This window comes from Phodopus roborovskii, unplaced genomic scaffold, assembly GCF_943737965.1.
Source record: "Phodopus roborovskii unplaced genomic scaffold, PHOROB, whole genome shotgun sequence".
Lineage (NCBI taxonomy): Eukaryota > Metazoa > Chordata > Mammalia > Rodentia > Cricetidae > Phodopus > Phodopus roborovskii.
In genome coordinates, this window is record NW_026126648.1 from 4,795,279 (window position 1) to 4,812,762 (window position 17,484).

At 41.9% G+C, this 17,484-nt stretch overlaps 1 protein-coding gene across 4 annotated transcripts in view; it reads right to left on the minus strand.

Annotated features, from left to right (window-relative positions):
• Rbpj (recombination signal binding protein for immunoglobulin kappa J region) overlaps positions 1-17,484 on the minus strand; it is a 187,828-nt gene that overhangs the window by 17,479 nt on the left and 152,865 nt on the right. For all 4 annotated transcript variants that reach the window (XM_051174035.1, XM_051174034.1, XM_051174037.1 and 1 more), the window contains 2 exons: positions 14,175-14,213; positions 6,330-6,425 (listed from right to left, as the gene is read on the minus strand). In XM_051174035.1, coding sequence (XP_051029992.1) covers positions 6,330-6,425; positions 14,175-14,213 — 135 coding nt within the window. The remainder of the gene's footprint in view (positions 1-6,329; positions 6,426-14,174; positions 14,214-17,484) is intronic.

Below are 17,484 nucleotides of genomic sequence, written 5' to 3' on the forward strand. Positions count from 1 at the left end.
CTGAATGGCACTGGCCACCAAATGCACGGGCTGACAAATCTCAAATACCTAGGCTAATGTACTTTTAGGAACTTCATCCCTTGTTAGTATTTTAATGGACACTGATTATTATTAAAAACTCCTTGGTGAGTTGATATTATCAAATTAAAATGACCATGCTTTTAGAGAATATACCAAATGTAGTTAGTAGTCAAGATCTATGAATCATCACAAAATGTACTTTAATTTCACATCTGAAGACGATAGGAACAGTGAAAAGACAAAGGAATGAATGTTTAGGTGTGCATGACAGTGCTGCAATAAAATACAGGAAACAAATGGCATAAAATTAGCCAAACAGGCTGGGCACCCAGGACTTGGAAGGCAGCTGGATCTCTGTGCGTTTGAGGCCAGTCTGATCAGAAGGGGAGTTCCAGGACGGGCAGGGCTAAGCAGAGAAATCCTGTCTCGAGGGGGGTGGGGGATCCAACAGGGACAAAAAACCAAAACTACTCAAACAGACTAACGTTCTTTATATAAGCACTAACCAAATGCGGGCATTGTGGCTGTGCTGCTTGAATAGGAATGCCCACCACACACACACTCACGTGTTGGAAGGCTTGGCCCATGGGGAGTGGCGCTATTAGGAGGCGTGTGCCACACTGTGGGGGCGGCTTTGAGGGTTCATGTGCTCAAACTATGCCCAGCATGGCACAGTCCCCTGCTGCTGCCTGAGGCTCAGGACGAAGCGCTCCTGTGAGCTTAAGGCCAGCCTGGTCTACAAAGCAGATGCCAGGGTTATACACAGAGAAACTGTCTCAAAAAGACAAAACAGAAGCAAAAAGAAGACCCCTCAGCTCCTCCAGGACTACGTCCCCCTGTAAGGCACTGTGATAATAGATTAAACCTCTGAACTGTAAGCCAGCCAATTAAATCTCTGTAAGAGCTGTCTGTCATGGTGTCTCTTCACGGCAAAGGAACGCTGGCTAGAACAATGGTTTGCACCTTTAATCCAAGCATTCATAGGCGGGGGCAAGCAGATCTGCTGAGTTCAAGGCCAGCCTGGTCTATGTAGTGAGTTCCAGAACAGAACAGCCAATGCTATAGGGCGACCAGACTCTGCCTCAAAACAAACAACCCCCAAGACAACAACACCAAAAAAGCCCAAACCACTGACCAAGATGCTACCTGGAAAGCTTTCCTTTTTTTGGTTCCTCTGTACTGCTTTCAAGTCTGTCCTGGCACTCCCGCCGTAGCCCAGGCTGGACTCAAACTCACAGAGACCCGCCTGCCTCTGCCTCCCGTGTGCTGGGATTAAAGGCGTGCGCCACCACAGCCCAGCGAAAGTTTTTCAAGCTTACAATAAATATAAGAAAAATAAAGGCTCTTCAATAGCCTATGTGCTAGCCCTGTTTCTTTCTTCCTTCCTTTCTTTCTTCCTTCCTTTCTTTCTTTCTTTCTTTCTTTCTTTCTTTCTTTCTTTCTTTCTTTCTTTTCTTTTCGAGACAATGTCTTGTTTATTTTTCTATAGCCACTAGAATTACTTAAAATAACTAAGACAAGAAAATAATAAATCCATCAGAATTGAAACAATTCTTTTGCAAGATGTAGATGAAATCACAGCTTTAATCTCCCCAAACTGTCACTCCTAAAAATAAATTAACTGAAGTGATAATCAGATAAAGTATAAATATATACACAAAAATAAAGAAAAAGGAAATTGAAGGGAGTGTGGAATAAACACCCAAATAGTTAACCAAAGAAAAATTAAGGTGCATTTCTGTGTTTGACACTGACTTTTAAGGGCTGCTATAAACTCTGAAACCATGCAGCCTTTCTTTTCCTTTCTCCTCATTTCCAGCATCTCTCAACTGACACGCAATGCTGCTCTCTCCCACTTGGTGGCAGTACGTATACAATTAAAAGGAGCTTTTATTTAGCTATTAAACTTGCCACTGGCATCATCTGAAGTAACATCTATGTGGGAGTCCCTGGCACAAGTTAACACGGTCCTTAGTGAGACCTTACAATCAGAGTCTAAGTGTAGTTAGTGATTACACCCAGAGCACCTCTAGAATAACTGCCTGCTCTCCAGGAGACGACACTGAATGAATATTAATAACAAGAGGCAAATCAACACAGCCTCTAGAGGAAAACAATCTTTCTAAGAAGTTTGGTCTTTTAAAAACCATCTACTGCTCTTTAATGACAAAGTAAAATAGATGAATACTATCAATGTGTGTACCAAATATGAGACACAGATGCTAATACAAAGAATAATTTAAGATTTTTAAATGGAATTTCCTGGCCAGACATTTTTAGCATTAGTCACCGGAACTGTTTTTTATGACAGCGGCATGGCCAAAGTGTCTGCGGTCATGTCCCCAGGCTACCTCACGCCTTATGCCTGTGCCTGGACCAACAAGGAGGGTGAACCTTCCTCTTTCCAGAGTGCAGACCAGACCCATCACTTCTTTTAATCTACAAGGAAACCTCAGCCAAAGAGCCAGTCATAGGAGGGCAGATGTCTCTGTCTCTCTTTCTTCCTTTCCAAACCAACAGGGTTCTAACTGTATTGTAAAGCAGTGTGTTCACCTTGAAAATATTAACAATACACATGACTCAAAAGGTATTGGAAAGGAGTTGCTCTAACATCAAGGTGGTTTTTCCATTCTTTTAATTAACTTAATGGGGGGGGGGTGGTAAAAAAAAAAAAAAAAAAAACCTAAGATTTTTCCAAGTGTTTGACTGGGGTTATGGACCGACTAAGCTGTAGTCAAATAAAAGCTGGTAAAACAGGCTACTGTAATGAAAGGCAATCTAAAACATTTACAATGACTTGCTAAGTCACTGCAGTCCTGTGGCCCCACACTTCCTACTGTGACTAACAAATCCTTTTATTACTTCACTAGGCCTCAGCCATCCACCGTGAGATTAAATACTACAGCTATCTTTTACAGGCCCTCTTACACTGGCACCTAACAATTTCTAAAAAGGGTTACATGCAGCAACAGGCCTGACTGCTTTAGCGCTTTCTCTAAGCTCCAGCCACTGAAAAGCAGAAACAGTACTCCCCATGTTTGTAGCCCCTGATTAACATGTTTGCCCCATGCTTCAGTGAGGTCTACACTGGTCTCCTCTAATCAATGGCGATGATGGGATGAGACTCAGTGACATTCACAAGGAGTACTCAACCTACTAAGAAGTAAGTCAGCATCAACACTGAATCCAGGTGATAGTGTATTCCTTTGGAATTTCACTTAATGGGAAAAAAAATAACTACAGAATTCCTCCAATTCTGGCACCAAGGCTAGCTAAGCAATGGGAACACAGGCTTGTTCAGAGTCCCCTATCTTCATTTCCCTTAAATGCTCCACCCTAGCTTGGGCAGAAGACTTCTCTGGCTCAGTATTGGCCTTGCACAGCTTTCTTTAGCAGCGAGAAGCACTCCTGTTCTCCTTAGACAACTGGCCAGCGTGAACTACAGTCCCTGTCACCGAGGCTGGCAGTGAGTGACTGGCTTATTAGAATGCAATGGCTGTGGGCAGTTGGGATGTTATAGACCCAGGGCTCTTGAGCTACCTTCCGACTCTTGGACAACCATTCACTGCCTACCAGGGTCTGACTATGAGCTTTGCTACTGACTGTCATGTCATGTAAAATCTGTTAGAGCATTGCCATCAGACACACCTTTCACCAACAATGGCTAAGAGTCTCATCAGACAGCAGCACCGCCTTTGCTCTAACCCACCTAACCATGAAGTTTGCATTTGTGACCTTTTGTTCTGTAGCTATAAACCCTGACAAACCACATTCACACTACAAGACAACACGTGAAGCAACCTAACCCTGTGTGCCTGGGCCATGACCATCCATGCTTGGCTCCAGAATTAAGGTAAGAACTGTTTTGTGCTAAACACTACACAAACACACTAAATTTCAAGTTCCAGGGCAGCCAAGGCTACACACAGAAACCCTGTCTCAAACAAACAAATGAATAAATAACAAACAGACACAGACCCAAACCTGAATGTCTAGTGCCAACTTCATGAACAAAATGGCAGTTAGCTACGAATGAGTGGCCGAGTTTCACATGTCATTTACTGGGTATGACGCACACCTTAGGAGCTCACTTCATATGAGGAAGGCCTGTGAGTCCCACCACCACCTGTGCAGCAAAGCTAGAAAAGGTGAATGAGAACTGCCACAGCGGGTGCACAGACCCTAGACACCGTTCCCACTGCTCACCCTCTTGGAGAATAACTATCAATTCAAAAGCTGTACTTTCTTTTCATCTCAGAGATCATGGAGCAGACTTCCTGATCATGTCCTATCCTGTGAAGCACTAAGGAGGGCCTTCATGCCTTACATACACAGAGTAAGCCAACGGGCTCTCCCTGTAAAGTAGCATCTTTACCTTGGAAACATTAACAGTACACATAATTCAAGATAATGGAGAGTAGTTACTGTAACATCAAGTTGGTTTTGCTTCTGTTGTTGGGGAGGGGGGGATAGGTCAAAAGCTTAGATTCTTCAAGTATTTAACTGTGGTTATGGACTGACTAATAATAGGTGAAAACAGGGTACTGCAATAAAAGGCAATTGTTAAAATGCTTACAATGGCTTCATAAGCCACTGCAATCCGTATTTATTAAACATTTGTATTTCCTTTACCACACATTCTACACTTTCTCATTCTTTTCAACCCAGTCTCCAAACCCACATATCCATCCCTTCTGCTAGTTAGGTACCCTCCCTGGCCAATCCCAAAACTTCTGATACCACAGCCCCAAGCATGCTATCTTCACCCATAAATGCTTAACAAAGCATGCTGTCAGAGAGACGATGGCGTGGGAACAGCAGAGATGAGGCTCTGAGGCAGCAATGACCCGGTCCAGCAGGCCAGCTCCGGGCACTGCCATCAGTCCACTCTGTGACAGCTGCAGCTGAGTGGCTGCACTGAACTGGGGTGCTGAACTGAGGGTGTGACCAAGTGGTAGACCATGTACGCCGCATGCATGAAGCCCTGGGCTTGATCTCCAACACCAATTAATAAAAAACAACCCAAAGAACAACAAATCCATAATTACCCCAAACACAATGAGATGTAGGAGTTTTCATGAAAGCGACTACACAGAAATGACATTGATAATAAATACCTTTACAGGTAATTTCTGTAGTGGCCATTTAGGTTTGAGTATGAAGGAGATCTGTCTTTCTTTTTCTTAGATGGACCTTGCAATGTGGCCCAGAAATTCTTGGGCTCAGTCATCCTCCTGACCTGGCCTCCAAAGCAGGTGGGTGGGCCTATCGATGCGCACGGCTGCCATACGCATGCGACAGATGAGCTTTCTCAACTACCATGTACAGGGTTAAGGAATTGGGAGCTCTGTAGAATGGCTCCACAGCTTAACTTAAATGGCCCTCAAACACAGGTACAGTTACAGTCTTTTAGCCTTTACTATGTATTATGTATTATCTGTACAAAATCTGCCTGCCTGCCTGCCTGCCTGTCGTGGCACTGGGAACTGAACCCAGAGCCCTGTGCACACTGGCACACCCTCTATCACTGAGCTGTATCCCCAGATCTTTTAAAAAAGATGTGTTGATGGTGCACGTCTTTGATCTCAGCACTAGGGAGGCAGAGGCAGGTGGATCTGTGAGTCTGAGGTCAGCCTGGTCTACAGAACAAGTTCCAGGGCAGGCTCCAAAGCCCCCTGCTCCAAAAAAAATAAAAGAAGATTTCGTGCATGCGTGCCATGGGGGCCAGAAGAGGGGGCCGGTTCCCCAGGAGCTGGAGTCACGGCCCCAGGAGTGGAGACGGGAGCTTTATAGAGGGTCCCTGGAAGAGCAGCAAGTGCTCTTAACCACCGGTTCATGTCTCCAGCCCATCCCTAGACTTCTCTGGATTGACACTCATTCTGTAACCCAGAGCAGGTTTGAACTTGCCATCCTCCTGGCCACAGCATCTCCAGTGTGGAGGATTACAGAATTGTGTCACAACTGTATCTTCCCTCTTAAAAGGGCACCGGGGGAGGGGAGGTTGCAGTTGTTTATCAAATTACACTTTGTCCCCAAAGGGAAACTGCTTTGCAAATGAGCTAATGTGTCACTGAGGCTCTTGGAACACAGCCCCAAAGAAAAACAGACATAATTTTGTAAAATTACTAAATTTTTCTGACTTGAACATACCACCGTTCAGGGTTTGTCCCTTTTAAGAGATAAGTCTCCTCTTCATTTTCTACTATGCAAATAAGCCCAGTAATAAATATAGCCCCAGACAAAAATATAAATCATATGTAAATTGTACAATAAGTATCTATTTGCTCAAAAATCCCCAATAATCTTACCGTTTTTCATTTCCATATGACTTCTGTGCAACTTTTGCATGAAGAATGAGTACTGTTTGATCCCCTCGTTCTTTTAAATAATTTCGCATAGCTTCCCTGAAATCAAATATAAACATTATTATTGTAGGGATGATACTTTGATGAAAATGAAAATAAACAAGTACATGAGCCACCCTAAAGAATTGTGTACAAAGACAATACATACCCATGTCCACTCTGCATTGTTGTTGCTACAAATTAACGTACAGCTGGGTATGGTGGCACACACCTTTAGTCCCAGCACTTAGGAGGCAAAGGCAGGCAGATCTTTGTGAGTTCAAGGCCAGCCTGATCTACAAAATAAGTTCTGGGACAGCCTAGGCTATTGTTACACAGGAAAAAACTGTCTCGAAAAATTAATAGACAGACAGACAGACAGACGACACACACACACACACACACACACACACACACACACACACACACACACACACACACAGATGACAGCTTTGCACTGCTATAGCTTACCTTGTTCATGGACCCTTTCACTTCTTAAGTCTCAACAAAACATCAAATCCCCAAAATTGCTATTGCCTGGTCCCAAACTAACAGGCCGGTGTAAAGTTTGAGAAGGATCTGTCACTTATACACATACATATAATTGGCCAAAGGATGTCGTGCAATATATTAAATTCAGAGGCTAATTGAAATTGCTGAAAATTGTACTCAACTTTTAAAAAAAACTCAATATTACATCAAATTAAAACTGCAACATGCTTACTGAGCAAATGTTTTATACAAACTTCAGCGCATATTTATTCACTCAATCATCCTGCCAGGGCTAAGTGCCACACATGGGGTGGGGGAGGGGGAAGACACGGGACTCTTACACAAAATTTAAGCGTCGGTGGGTGGCGGTGACACTTGTCTTTGCACTCAGTACTCTGGAGGGCAAAGGCTGACAGATAATCTGAGTTTGAGGCCAGCCTGGTTGTGGTGGTTTGGGGGAAAATGCCCCCAAAGGGACTGTTGCTATTAGAGGTGTGGCCTCGCTGGAGGAAATGTGTCATTGTGGGAGGGAGCTTTGAGATCTCCCATCCTCAAGTCAAGATGCAAGAATTTCTGCTCAGTGTCCAGCACCATGTCTGCTTATTACATGCCGACAATGGACTAAAGACCTGAAAATGTAAGCCAATTAAATGCTGACTTTATAAGAGTTGCTGTGGTCATGGTGTCTCTTCACAGCAATGGAAACAAACACCAAGACACTGGTCTGTAAGTTCTAGGACAGCCAGGGCTGCGCAGAGAAACCCTGTCTCGAAAAAACGAAAACAAAAAAAAAAATTAAGTTAGGATAATCAAGATCTTACTAAATTTTAATTCCTCTATAAAGACAAACACACCACACAGACATATACCCAAGCAACAGTAATAGGCTGTCAACTGTCAAAAGCTATTAAATATAGGGAATTATAGATTTCTTGTCACTTGTCACTAAAGGGCCTGGACAAACCACTGAGCCTCTCGCCTAGCTTTTATTTTCAGATCTGAAAATTGGGCGCTAACACAACCCAGTTAGCTCAGGGTGGCCAAATGGGTCAAATTAGATAACCTAAATGACATTTGTTCTTACTGAGAAAAAAATCTTTTAGCGGCAAGACACCTGAAAGTGTGCCAGTGTGCGTGGAGAGACTGGGACAGAACAGACGCAGCAGGGCACTACTAGCAAAGGTGTGCACAGAAAGCCGGGAGACAGCGTCTGTCTAGGTCAGGGAATAGGGGGCGAGACTGGGGGTGAGGGGCGCTAAAACTCAACACAAGGTGGGCTGGGAACATGGCTCAGTGGATAAAACCTTCGCAAGAACTCAGTTACATGCCAGGTAAACGTGGCGACCCGTGTGTAATTACAGCCTTGCAAGCGCCAGGAGATTCCCGGAGCAAGACCAGCTATACTAGCAAGTCCTGGATTTATTTAAAAGACTGGCTCAAAAGAATAGAGAGATTGATGGAGATTCCCTAGTATACATGAAAAAAGGACAAAAGCATAAACAAACAAAACAAGATAAAAACAAAAAGTCAAGAGAAAGCCAACACTTTGTCAAAATTTGTACAAAAGTCCCAGGTAGGATCTTGAGAAACAGCTATGTACTTGGAAAGTTTTGGCTGTAAGCATATTTCCAAACTACACTCTACTAACATTTGTGGACCCTGGTTTAGCTACCACTTAAGGGTTTATCAGGTTTGCCTATATCCCAGTCAGACTATAGAGGCTTCAAGTAAAAGAACCTGAGACAGGACAGATTCTTTCTAGAGATAATGTCAGTATTGAAAGACTGACACTGAGCGGTGAGCTGTGCTAGTTATTTTTCTAAGCAAGCACTAATACATCCAACAGCCCTGACGATGGCATATGACCGCGCGTGACCATGTTAGGAACGGGGAAGGTGAACTTTCCTGAAAGACACACAAGTCAGGATGTGAGGCTCAGTAGTGAAGCAATCTCAAAGACAAAGCTGTACTACTTACTGCAAGTACAAAGGCCACAGCTCTGTGGGTCTGAATCTTAACTCTGGGGGAGGGGCATACCGCAAAGTAAGTTAAACCCTACTGAGGAGTAGCTCCTGCCAGGAGGTTACAGATATCAGCACTGCTCTCTTTAAAGAGCCTCTCCAAGCTCTGAACTACACAGGCTGCAGGGGAGAACGGGGATGGGGACTCCCACAAAACTTTGCAGGCAAGCTGGAAGAAGGACTTAGGGTGCTACTGGCCATTTTATTCAACTTGGGCAGCATGGCTTCTGATAGCACACATCCACCTTCCCGTCCGTGTGGGACTCAGTGACGGCTGCTGCTCTCTAGGTGCCTGGCACTGTATAGTGTTTAGTACTAGAAGCAGCTCCAGTGTTATATGGCTGCGTATGGCAGACAGCTTCAGCTTCCTTGTTCCCTTCATTTAGTACAAATGGAACAGCAAGTAGAGTCTGGTCGTAGTCATTAGTAATAGTTCTCTGCAACAGGGACTTGCCAGATGGCCTCTTGCAGATTAAACCAAAATCTTTTTCCTTAAGGAAGGCTTGTTTGTTTGTTTTGTTTTCTGTGAACAACTTTCCTCAAGGGCTAATTTTGACGTGGACAGTATAGGAATAGTACCAATAGTAAACAAATTCCCAGCACCCTTGGTCACCAAAGCTGAAGAAATTGGAGAGTCTGATCCTAGAAAGACGTATCATTTCATTTCTGCTCTAAAAAAGTCAAAATGTCCCTCCATCCTACATGAGTTATTAGTGGACAGAAGAGTAAACTGCTTGAAATCTTACCACATAGCTAAGAAACAAATTCTTTCTAATCACTCTTGTGATTTCCCCCCTCCTTTTAAAGCCAGTCTGTAAGATATGAGCCACGAACACTCCTGTGTCTTACAACTCTGCAAATTTACTTTGTAGATAACCACTCACTGTGTGTGCAGAGAGAAAGGTTAGAGAGGTCTCTAGAGTGAGCACTGGACAGTCAGGACACTGCCTTGATGTCCAGCCCTGTCACCGTGAACTCTAGGGATGCCAGGTGCCTTCCTGCTCTGCTGCTGTCTTACCTTCAGGCTCCCTTCACCTGTGGTCAGCTTGTGCTAATTCAGTGTGACGCAGCGGTTCTCAACCTGTGGGTTTATCTAAGCCCACCAGCAAACAGATATTTCTACAACCTCTGTGTCAAGCCAGACCGGACACTCCGACAACCATAAAAATCTTTTAGATTTTCCACCAAAGACTAAGATAGCATACCGGGCCCACCTCCCCATCTTGCTGCAACCTGCTTCTCTGAGGTTTCCATCCATGTATTTTTTTGAGTTTTGATGTTGTTTGGTTGGTTTTTATTGAGACAGGGTTTCTCTGTGCAGCCTTTGCCATCCTGGAACTAGCTCTGTAGACCAGCCTAGCCTTGAACTTGAGAGATTTGCCTTCCTCTGACTCCCAAATGCTAGTATTAAAGGTGTGTGCCATCACCGCCTGGCTCCATCAATGTATTTTTAAAAATCCCTTGATTTATAACTTTCTTTGTTCTGTTACCATAAAAACTTCATGGAGAGACTTAAATAAATGTTCTGGGCCATGGTCACTTAATATATTGCTACTGATTAACCTTGCCCCCCCTTTTTTTTTTATTATTATTCCTTTGACATGAGAGCTGCTTCATCAACCATACACAGCAATACTTATCAAGTTTATAATTACATTTATACAAGATTGTCTTACATAATAAGAATTAATGTATTAAAACATCCTATTACACAAAAATATATACAGAAGAAAGAACGGCATCTTATTATGTAAAATACAGGGGGGTGGGTAGGAAAATGGCTCAGCAAATAGAGATTGCCTTGCAAGCCTGACCATCTTGAGACTGACCTACTCCTGAAAGTTGTTGTCTCATCTCCAAACAAGTGTGGCTGACACATGATGTCCCCCACACAGTAACAAATTAAACAGAGAAAGTGTGACTGACACATGATGTCCCCCACACAATAACAAATTAAACAGAGAGAATAGTGACTACTAAAGACTGGTCAAAACAGCTATCGTCCTAGCGTAAAATTACATGGTTTATGTGTCTCACGAATGGGACTTTTAAGAACAGAGTGGTGTCTCCATAAGTGCAAGAGAAGACACAGACAGGCTCTCTGAAAAGCTTTACTCCTGATACCACAAGATATTCTGGGTGAGAGAACAAAACATCATTCTAACAGTCATACAAACTTTAAAGTGGTGGTATACCTTACAAAGGAACTCCTCTGCTACTAAACCAATTCTAGTAAGAGCTTGAGTTAGCTGCTAGAGTCTGCAGTTATGAGGAGTAAATTAACAAAGCTATCTCTGAAAGAATGTGCAGACTTCTATCCCTAGGACCCACCTGTGGGAACTGAGAATATTCTCCTTTCTCAAGCTGACTTCCCACTTCTACAAGCACAGTGTAACAACACACAAATGTGTACACACACACACACACACACACACACACACAATGTAACTCTTAAGAATAACAAATTCAGGCATGCTTAAGTGCTTTTAATTAAAATGTAAATAGTGTAGAAAGAAGCCCCCACCCCCAATGAGAGACTCTCCACCCACACTGTTTACTATGGAAACAGGAGTTAGAAAAGAACAGCTCAGGGCAGGCCTTGACAGTTACCTAAAAGAGAAGACCGAGCCCCCAAATCACACTCTCTATAACCCAGTGGAAACAAACTCCTTTAAAGTATTTTTGGCCAAGTAAGAAATTGCTTCAAAGGAGAAACAGAAAAATGTAACTTCCAAGTATTAGGTAGTACTAAGTTTAGTATAAAAATTAATGAGAAAAATATCCCAATTCTAAGTTTGTACTCAATAAAACTAATTACGGCAAAATGTGTTTCAATTTGCATTTGCCATTAGATTGGCTTTGCTAAGTTTGCATTGGCAATGAAAGCATCTACCTTTCTTTTTGAGAGAAATAACGCTTAGTGGACTTCTCCCCCAGCAGTCTCTCAGGTTTTCTCAGATGTAAAAGGGTTACTAACTAAAATGTTAAGTTTTTATTGAGATCTAACTGGCATACCTCGTGGTGGTTTCAGCATGAGCACACTACACCACCACCATAAGAGATTCTCAGTTGCCCAAGGCTGTCCTTCTGAGTCTCTGAAACCCTTTATTCTGTCAGAAAGAGCGGCTTGCATTTTCTAGGATTTGTGATTGAAGGCTGCAATCCTTTTTTGAAGTTCTGAATAGAAATCTTTGCTCATATGGTACATTAGTCTATAGTTTTACTTTCTCATAATGTTTTTAGTAACATTATGACTAATGGAATAGAATGTCCTCAAAATAGAAATCTTTGCTCATGAGATGTTAGCCTACAGTTTTACTGTCTTATAATGTTGTCAGAAAGTAATGTTTACAAGCATTGTCTACCTTAGCTAACTGAGTAGTCTGTCCTTACAGAATGACTAACTAGGAACTACAGCCTCTCTCCACTTTTAGAAAGGTTATCTAGTGGCATTTTCTTCCTTAAGCACACTGTAGAATTCAGCAGTGAAGCCAGCCTATGCCTGCAGTTTCTTTGTTGGAAAGCTTTAATAACAAATTCAGTTTCTTTAGATAAGGTTGTCAACCTCTTCCTGAACAAGCTTAGACTGTCAGTTTAAGATACTTAAGCATTTCTTCAGAAGTTACTAAATGGACTAAGAGTTGCATTTGCTTATTAGCCTTTGGCATCTGCAGGGTCTGCAGTAATGCTCTCTTTCTTGTTCTTGGACCAGTAAATTAGAATCAGTTTTCTAGTCAATATTGCCTTTACGCTTGGAAGAATTTCTTTCTTCAGGTCTGTTTATGACATTTTTAATGTTTAAAGTCTCCATTTGCACCCTTTTGAATTAACTTGAAAGCTGTCTTAACTGTGTAAAATTTCAGACTGAAAATCTGCTGTGATCTTTATCTTTGTCCCTTGTTTTTAATTTTTTTCTCTTTACCACCAGTCATCAATTTGACAACAATGTGCTTCAACACACCTTTTAAAATTTTAATTTAGAAACGATCTCATTTTATATAACCCAGTTCTCTCTCCCTCACACCCCTCACAGCCCCCACCCCACTCTCTAAGGAGGGTGAGGCCTTCCGTGGGGGCCTGTGTCTAGGCTGGGAGCGCATCCCTCTATGGGGAGTGGGCTCCCAATGTCCATTTGTGCACTAGGGATAAATTCTGGTTCCACTATCAGAGGTCCCATAGACTGCCCAGTCCTCCTAAATGACACCAGCACTGAGAAGGTTTGGTTTGGTCCAATGCTGGTCCCCAGCTTTAGAACATACTTTTACACTTAACTGAGTTTCTTGGATCTATGGTTCAAAAGTTTCCAACAAAATATTTTCAGGTATTATTTCTTCCTATAATTAATCATAACTTCCTCTGCCTCCAAGTGCTGGGATAAAAAGGCATGTGCAACCATCGACTGGCCCTGTGTTTAACATTCTTAAGTACAATTTCTCTCCCTCCTTTCTTGAGGCAGGATCTAACTATGTAGCCTTGGCTGGCATGAACTCACTACATAGATCAGTTTGGCCTTGAACTCACAGAGATCTAGCTGCCTCTACCTCCTAGGCACAGTATGGAACAAAAGTGTGCACCACCATGCCCAGTCCCCAATTGTTTTTAATAAATATTTTAATAGTAATTATTTGGTAATATCCTTAACAGTCATCAATGTGAACAAAAAAGGGTGTGGGTATAACACCACCATGGAACTGTTACAGAGAATTCTCAAGTTTAAAGTAATATAATCCACTGTGGACTTAAAGGATGCAGAACACACCCCACCCAACTCCCACACCTCCTTCTTAAAAGACTAAGGCCAACACCGAGGGCTGAAACTATCAAGACCACTGGGTGTAAGACCACTGAGTTTCTGTATTTTACAACCCGACAAAATGTATGAGTTTTTAAATCAATTCTTTGAGATACAGAATTGAGAAGTTATAGTTAAAACATTATCACAAAAGTGAGTAAAATTAGGTTTTCTTTAGAATGGGGGAAGTAGTATTTCAATATTCATTTCAAAAAGCATCTATTAAATCTCATCTTACCCTTAACCATCAAAGAGTGATTGGCTAAACACAGTTGTGGTTATTTTTACAATATATTACTTAAGGTAAGATTCTGAGACTACTCCACTCTTTCACTGTTAAAGTACATCCTTTTAGTCCTATTTCCCCTTAGGAGAGAAGGGATGGAGGGGTGGGAAGAAGCTCAAGATGAATTACTATATGTGAACTGTTTCTAAGAGCTGTTCACATTAGTGTCTACAGTGACAGCTCATAGTCACTGTTTGATTGGCTAGTATAATGCTTACCTAGTGAGTCGTTTAGGTGGAGGCCGCTCACCAAACTTCCTAAAAAAAGAAAGAAAGAAAGAAAGAAAAATTTAAATAAAGTAAGAAAGTTATCTGATAAATACCACAATAAGCTATGAGGCACTAGAAAGTAACCTTATAGCTTGTCATTCTTGATGAACAGAAATCCCCCAACAATCATCTGTGCCCAGGAATAACAAATGCACAATACAAAGTTTTTAAAAGGAACAGCGTTGGGGCCAGAGGTGCTGAGCAGTTAAAAGTACTTGCTGCTGGGGAAGAGTGGTAGGAGATTTCCTCCACACCAGATCCCCGTCTTTCTACATTCACCAATGTATTCAGGAAATGTATATCCACAAGCATACAAAATGTCATCAAATTTCAGTATCTTAACATCGTTCGGCCCAAAAGATAATTCCCATTAAAGAACAAAAAACAACAAAACCCAACCAATTTAAATATCAAAACAAGAAAGGGGAGAGGGGAAAAAAAAAAAAAAAAAAAAAAAAAAAAAGACAACCAACCCCTCCCCCCGCTTCCCAAAAAAAAAAAAAAAAACAGGAAAAAATGCTGTGAGTAGAGGACAAATTAGTAATCACACCAGTAGGCCAACGACAAGCCAACCTTCACTCCTGCTCTAATGCTGGAGTTTTAGAAGCACACTAATGAATTGGAAAAAAAGGATCGAAACATGGGGAAATCTGTCACTGGAATCCGAAAGCTTACAGTAATTCTATTTTTCTTAATTTACTAATTGTCTGCTTCATGTTAAAGGGGATTGAAAAAAATTCAAGTCAAGCAGCATCAATGAGCTATTTGCAGGAGAAAGTAGAAACGAAAACATTAACAACCCAAACTTCTATAAGCAGTATTTAACTATAATAAAGCACCGGGGTTTCTGAACAATGACTTAGACAGAGAAGCCTAACCCATGCCTTCAAGAGAGAGACTGACCTCATGATGTGCATCAGTGTACACTGTGAGACAACAGTGGCATGAAACACAAATGCAGCCGGTACTGACTGGGAAAGTGCTTGGCAACTAGTGGGAAACCACAGCAGGCTCACCAACGTCAGCCCACGAAATGTCTGCACCAGGTTTGTCCCTCACCAGTTACTGACTGACTGAGTGGCTACTAGAGACCAAGTACGGGCATGTCCAAACATCAGTGAGCACACGGTATAACTGTGTGCCCTTACAGGAACCTATGCAATGGACAGGGAGATACTTAGTGTATTCACATTCACAATTTACAACAGCAAAAATGTCTTTGTGTGTACTGAGTACTCTATCAACTCGTTGATATCCTCAGCCTTGAAAATACATTTTGAAGTAAACACATGATTTATCTATAAACAGTTAGCTCGTTTTTAAAATGTACAAATGCAGGAAACAGCCCATGAAGTCATGTATCCTTTGAAAAGGACACTCATCAGGAGCTAGACCATAGCTCAGTGGGAGAGCTCAACACCCTGGGTATCTGATCCTAGGCGTCAACTAAAAAGACTATGCCAGCCTTTTTCAAACTTTGGAACAGGTCTTACCCTAAAGCCATTTAAAAGCAACAGCGCTGGTGTTCGGTTTTGGCTCAGTATAACCAGTGCTTCCGGGTAATGTGACAAATAGGATCAAGGTCCTCCTGGACCAGCACATTTAATAAGCACAGTGCCAACAGAGCAACCTTCCCTGAGCCAATGTCAAAGACAAGTAGTAGACCCCAGAATGCACACTGTGTAGAAACAGTTACAAAGGACTTCTTTTTCTTCATTTTAAAAGTCTTCTATTTTTGCTCTTTGAATCTAAACCAACAACTAAAGTACCTTTTAACACCTGCCAGCAATCTGTGTCAATGCACTGGAGTAGAAAAGACATATATGACTAAGACTACCATCTCCAACTGCACTCTGCACTTGGCTTTTCAAGTAACTCTGTACGAGGTTAGTGGAAGTTCTTGTGACAGGGGTGGGTGAGTAGGTGCTTAAAAAAAATTATGGCCCCACAATGAAAATCTTTAAATTTGTAGCCTCAAAAAGAAGTATAATCACGCTGAAAAACTACTCCAAGTGTGTGTGTCACTGCGTCAGGCAGAGCATGGGTGAGTGGTAGAATATGTACTTAGCACACAGGAAAACCGGGGTTCATCCCCAGAAGCCCAACTCCCCTTAAAATAAGGGAAGAGAGAGATCGAATGGTACTCAGTTAAATCATGCAAATGCCACTTACACAAAGCACTGAGAAACAGTATCATTTTTATAATGCTATGATGCAAATGTAGAGACTGATTCCAAACGTAAGAATCAAGTTCAATATGTGAAACAGACAAAATAAGAAACTGACTTAGTTAAAGACACAAAAACAAGGCCATGCAACGTGACTTAGAATGTACTTCAACTGCAGAGGACATTAGGAGATTAACAGTATCTCCATAAAACAGATCAGATCTACTTTAATTTCATTTTGATTATTATTCAGTAGCTGTGTAGAAGAACATTCTCACTTCTAGAAATACTGTAGTTTAAGAAAAAAATATGATGCTGACATCTAATTTTCAAATGATCCAAAGGTAAAGGATCATCTGTGTGTGCCCATCATATGTGTAGACAGACAGACGCACACAGAGACAGACACACAAACACAGACACACACACACACACACACACACAGAGGAATAACGTAAATATGGTCAATGTATGGTCAATGTTCTCTCTGTGGTATCCACTGACTACTGTAGTAACTTTGAGACTACTCAGAGAAGCTGGTAACAGCAGAACATAAGGCCAGGCCCAGAGGCAATTGCCTTTCCATAAGACGTTGGCCTGACTCCACTGCACACAGAACTGGTGATGAAAATGTCAGAAACCATTCATAGAGATGGTACACAGCAGGCCTTGTAACTAGTTTTAGCCACAGCCTTTATGTTATTAGCTCAATTATGTACTAACTGCTGTAGATACAGAGCTTGTTAATCCCAGCACTAGGGAGGCAGAGACAGGCAGATGTAATCATATTGATAACCATGCAGCCATAACACATTAACATCCAGAATCACAAAGAATTCCTACAACTCAGCAGAAAGCCTAATGAAAAGGACATGCATACATCTCTGTAAGGTAAACAAATGAGCAATATACTATGAAAATATGTCTTAAATCACTAAGAAAGAAAATATTCAAAGCCACAATAAGATAACCACAATGTACCTGTTAGGATGGCTAATAAGAAACATACAAGAGGCTGGAGAAATGGCTTAGCAGTTAAGAGTACTGACTGTCTAGAGGATGTGGGTTCAATTCCCAGTACCTACATGGCA